At 34.8% G+C, this 5,723-nt stretch overlaps 1 protein-coding gene across 1 annotated transcript; it reads left to right on the top strand.

Moving 5' to 3' along the window:
• Positions 1 to 458: 458 nt before the first annotated feature.
• Positions 459 to 5,502, top strand: LOC137721130 (uncharacterized). Its single transcript, XM_068460243.1, has 3 exons — positions 459 to 561; positions 3,506 to 4,210; positions 4,313 to 5,502. Exons 1-3 carry the CDS (start codon positions 459 to 461, stop codon positions 5,500 to 5,502), a joined length of 1,998 nt encoding a protein of 665 aa, XP_068316344.1.
• Positions 5,503 to 5,723: the final 221 nt, after the last annotated feature.

The following is a 5,723-nucleotide window of genomic DNA, read 5'->3' as shown; positions in this document are numbered from 1 at the left end:
GAATTAGAAGTCTAGAAACATGACTTGGTCTTACCGTGTACAGGTTTAAAATTCTTTAATCCATATGTACTATTCCTTTTTGGCTCATCTGTTTGTCTTGGTAGTGTGTGGCATTTCAATATAATTTTATTTTTATTAAATTTGTATTGGGAACTATGATAAAACTTACGGACATTTGTCCAAAAAAAAAATCAGTTGTTTTCAGAACAAGTCCGGTTTTATTTAATTTGATATTATACCCGTTTTGCCCTTTAGAGTAAAAATAAAATTAGATTTTAATTATTTAGATTTTAAAATTTAAATGCCTTTATCTACCCATTTTCTAATAAAAACATTTTAAAAATTCATATACAACAAATATGATAAGTTCATCAAAAATTAAAATTGTGGGAGGCAAGAAATTAATATAATTAATCTATAATATAGGTATATTATAAAATAGAAAAACATAAACTACCATGGGATGGCTCAATGCCTCAATGGGTAGGGATGAAGTTCAGGCCTGTATTTCACACGGAACATCTTGGGTTCTATTCATGGCGTTGGTGAATCACAGCACTGGTGAATCACACAATGGTGGCCATGAGAGGTTGAAATACCTCTATGAGTCTTTCCAACTCCCGGAATGGTGGATTGCCGTAGTGAAGTCACCAGTTGATTCTTTTTTTAAAGAAAAAAAACATGTGAGGTTGATTATGAAAAAAAATCTACGATAGAGGTAAATAAACAAAAATATTGTCTACCTTCATATATACCTATTATATAGGAAGACAAAATACACTGTTAATCCTAAAATTAAGGGATTATGTGCATTTACATATTTATGATAATTTATAATCTTAGGGCTATATTGGTATGAAAATGTAAATATGATGTTGTGTAATCCTAGTCATTAGACCTATTTCACATAAGTGGACTATTTTCAATTGTGGCTCACAAAATTAGATCTATATCAAGTTTTTTCTAAAAAGAATGTTAAGCACTAATCAAGATTCCGAGGTTTTAATTATTTGGACCAATTATAATTATTTGAACTCTTTTGAACCAATTTTAATTATTTGGAAGTTTGCTACACTTCCGATCGACGAATGTTTATCTGCCGTAATTTGAAAAGGCCAATGGAACACCCATAGTTTTATACTTTTATTCTTTTAAAAATTTTCTTGGTCGGTATATTACGTGTTTTATTCTTTTCAGATTGAAAATTTGAAAGAATGTAAGCAAACGTCACCTTAATTGATAACATAAATTATGTCTTTGCTTCGCATGTTGAATAAATCATGAGATTGCTTGTATTTGTTGGCTACCGGATGTGTTGGTTTTTATATGAAACAAAAAAATGAGTCGCACCAAAAATTGAAATAAATCTCAAATATCTCCAAAATTGACAAAATCGAAACTTACCATACTATCATAACTCTAGTGAGAGAAAGCTTAAAGCAAGAAAGCTTGAGAGAGAGAGAGAAAGAGAGAGAGAGAGAGAGAGAGAGAGAGAGAGAGAGAGAGAGAGAGAGCAAGGGGGAAGACGAAATGAAATGAAATGAATGCTCTGTATTGTATCAGTTCCGTTAATGCCACAAATGCTTACGACTCGGTCCATATACTCAAGACTAAACTAATAAACTTCGCAGCTAAGCAACACCACAATCAACTTACCACCTTACTAAGCTAACTAATCACTTCACAACATGATGACATGTGGCATTCTCAAGATTAGTTTGAGAGGCTAATACTTTACGTCACAACAGGAAAAGTGACCAAAAATGCAAAGATTACAGAATGCGTATTAGACACCCTCTTTTTCTTTCTGAATACCCTTAATTATATTTTTCACTTGATTCATTCTTCGAATAATTCAAAGGCTAGAAAACAAACATATGTATGGAGAAGAAGAAAAAAAAAAGTTGCAAAGAACACTTCCATTAACCTAGCTAGGTTCCACACTCACCACAAACGACTATAACCGTTGTATTGTTATTCCGCTTCGGCCCATCATGAACTAAGGCATTTTCTTGGGCTTAGTTTTATTTTTGTTGGTTGAAAAATGAACAAAACTCCCTCACGTATGAAATATAACATTAACACCTCTTGAGGTTTTATTTTACCTTTACATAACTCCTTTAGTACAAATTTGCCCTCATTAGTAATTATACTTTTAAAAAAAATGAAAATCCTTTGAATAAATAGAATAAAAATCCAAATTAAAATCTTACATTAAACAATAATAAATAAATAAAAGAAAATTAAAGAAATATTGTTGTCTTTTTTCCTCTACCATGGACTCGGATCTTCTTTGGAATTCGGCATAAAAAAGTTCAAGGTTTCCAATGACAACTTGCATTTCATGAGGTGATTCTTGGGAATTTGGCGGTTTTCATATTTTGTTTTTTATGGCGGAGAGTGAGGCCAAGCAGGGACGGATCTACAGAGGGTCCTGGGAGGTCCCAGGACCCCTCGGCCATCCTAAAATGTTGCTAGAAATTTTCCGGATGACCCCTCGTACTTGAACACGAGGCCTGTGCAGACTGTCTGTGTTGCTGCAGCAGCAGGTTGCAGGTTGCAACGGAGAAGAAGAAAACAAGGGAGAAGAAAGAAAACAGGGCATTTAAAAAAATTGGTCCAAAACGCAGTGTTTTGGCCTTTTTTTTTTTGTTAAACCAATGAGACAAACGTTTGCAATTGGTCCACCGTTTGCAACATGATTACATATTCTTTTTGAAAGTCTAGCCCTACATGGGCCATCTTTCCTGTCCCGAGAATCCCTTTCACTTCTCCTTTCCCCGTTCCATTGCTTTTCCCCCTAATCCCCCCATCTTTCTTATATTCACCCAAAACCCTAAATTTCTAATCCCACCCAATCCCATATTATAATTACATTACTCCAATATTATACCTCCACTTGTTTCAATTCTCCAAGCCACCACTATTTGGTTCCAAATTCAAGTAAGTTTTTTGGTATTCTAATCTAATCTCAATTAAATTATATTAGATATTGGTGGAGATTTTTAGTCTATTATTGATATGATTGTTGATGTGTTTTATGTTTGTATACTCATTTTATAATTGAAATTTAGATGGAATTTTTGTTTATTGGTTGATTGGTATATGTTTTGTGTTTTTGGTTAAATGTGTAGTTTAGAAATAAGAAATATGGAAAGATTTTTCAAGCCAAAGCCAATAGCACCATCTACTTGTTCGGGTAGTTCGAGCTCAAGACAAAATGAGTGTGACATTGATTTTAATAATCTTGAGAGAGACCCGGGAAAAAGAATTTGAATGAAGGGCTATCCTTCTAATATTCAAGATGAGGTCCGCAAAGCATATTTGCAAATGGGACCTTGTAGGCCTACAAAGTATGAGTTCCCATACACTTTGCATGCAAAGAAAAAGCGACGATTTGTTGTTTCGTGGTTTGAAGAATATGATTGGTTGAAGTATAGTATATCTAAAGATGCGGCATTTTGTCTTCATTGCTATCTCTTTAAAATCAACTTTTCACAATTAGGAAGCGATGCCTTCACTGGGGTAGGCTTTAAGAAATGGAAGAATGCAAGAGAATGTTTTGACAAACATGTTGGTCCTATTGGTAGTTTCCACAATAAAGCTAGAGAAGCGGCTAGTTATCTAATGAACCAAAAGACACATATTGAAGCAGTTGTGATCAAACAATCAGAAGAAGAGTGTATGAAATATCGTCTTTGCTTGAATGCATCAATAGATTGCACTAAGTTCTGGTTGCGACAAGGCCTTCCTTTTCGTGGCCGTGATGAAAGTGACACTTCGAATAATAGGGGGAATTATTTAGAGCTCTTGCAATTCCTTGCAGATCATGATAAGAAAATAAAGGAAGTTGTGTTGGAAAATGCTCCGGGAAATCTCAAGCTAATAGCTCATTCAATTCAAAAAGATATTGTCAATTCATGTGCCTTCGAAACTATTAAGGCTATTATGAAAGAAGTGAAAGAGAGTAAATTCTTTTCTATAATGGTAGATGAATCACGTGATATTTCAACAAAGGAGCAAATGGCGGTGATTTTGCGTTATGTGGACAACAAAGGTCAAGTAATTGAAAGGTTCGTGGGAGTCCAACATGTTACCGAAACAACTTCATGTAAACTAAAGGAGTCCATTGATGAGTTCTTGAAACTACATGACTTGAGCTACTCCAACCTACGAGGTCAAGGTTATGATGGTGCAAGTAATATGAGAGGTGAGTTCAATGGCCTTAAAAAAAAAAATTTGGATGAAGAAAGTTGTGCATTTTATGTTCATTGTTTTGCTCATCAACTACAATTAGCTCTTGTTGCCGTAGCAAAGAAAAACTCCGATGTTGCCGCTTTTTTCACATTGACTAATAGTTTGGTAAATGTTGTTGGATGCTCATGTAAGCGTCGTGATGCACTTAGAGAGAAACAACAAGAAAATCTCTTGAAAGCTATTGAAAATGATTGTCTTGAAACGGGGCAAGGGTTAAATCAAGAAACTAGTCTCAAACGTGCTGGGGATACACGGTGGAATTCACATTATGGTGCTTTGATTAGTTTGATTACAATGTTCTCATCTGTGGTGGATGTGCTTGACATGATTGTTGAAGATTGCTACAATGATAGTGCTGGTGAAGCAAAAAGGTTATTAAAAGATTTACAATCTTTTGAGTTTGTGTTCCTCCTCTTTTTGATGAAATCCATATTAGGAGTTACAAACGATTTGTCACAAGCATTGCAAAAAAAAGATCAAGAGATTGTGAATGCAATGGCTTTAGTCAAGACATGTAAAGAACAACTACGTTGCATGAGGAATGATGAAAATTTTGATCTTTTGGTTGATAAAGTATCATCTTTTTGTGTTGAACATGAAATTGAGGTGCCTACTATGGATGATTTATATGTCATTCAAGGGAAGTCATTGCGTAAGGCTCCAAGAAAGACCAATCATCATCATTACAAAGTGGAGCTCTTTTTCGAGGTCATTGATTTCCAACTTACAGAATTAGATGATCGCTTCGCTGAAGGTAATACCGAATTGCTTATTTGCTTGGCATGCTTGAGTCCGAATGATTCATTTGTAGCTTTTGATAAAGAGAAGCTTGTTCGCCTTGCTCATATATATCCTAAAGATTTCACGGATCGAGATAGATCGGCACTTCAAGATCAACTTGATATTTACATTCATTTTGTGCGTTCTGATGATGATTTTTCTCAATTGCTGGGAATTAATGAGCTTGCTAAGAAAATGGTGGAGAAAGGGTTGCATCGAACATTTGCATATGTATATTTGCTTGTTCAGTTGGCTTTGGTTTTACCGGTTGCAACTGCTTCAGTGGAGAGGGCATTTTCCGCTATGAATATCATTAAGGGTCCACTTCACAACAAAATGGGAGATCAATGGTTGAGTGACAGCTTAGTTGTTTGCATTGAGAAAGATGTTTTTTCATGTATTGGTAATGAAGCTATCATGGAACATTTTCAGACCATGAAACCTCGTCGTGGACGCTTGAATTAGGATTTTATAGCTTGTAATATTGTTATGCAAATGATTTTTGAATAAAATGTATTATATTTAACTTTTCAATGTTATTTTTGTCTATAAATTTTTTAACCTTTATTATTGGGACCCCCCGAGTTTAAAATCCTGGATCCGCCACTGAGGCCAAGCTTGTGGAGAGGCTAATTAATCCAAAAACGGAGGCGAAGGAGTAGCTTCTTGTGAGGACAACTAGGGAG

Source organism: Pyrus communis, chromosome 16, assembly GCF_963583255.1.
Source record: "Pyrus communis chromosome 16, drPyrComm1.1, whole genome shotgun sequence".
NCBI lineage: Eukaryota > Viridiplantae > Streptophyta > Magnoliopsida > Rosales > Rosaceae > Pyrus > Pyrus communis.
This window is presented reverse-complemented; position numbering and strand designations above follow the sequence as displayed.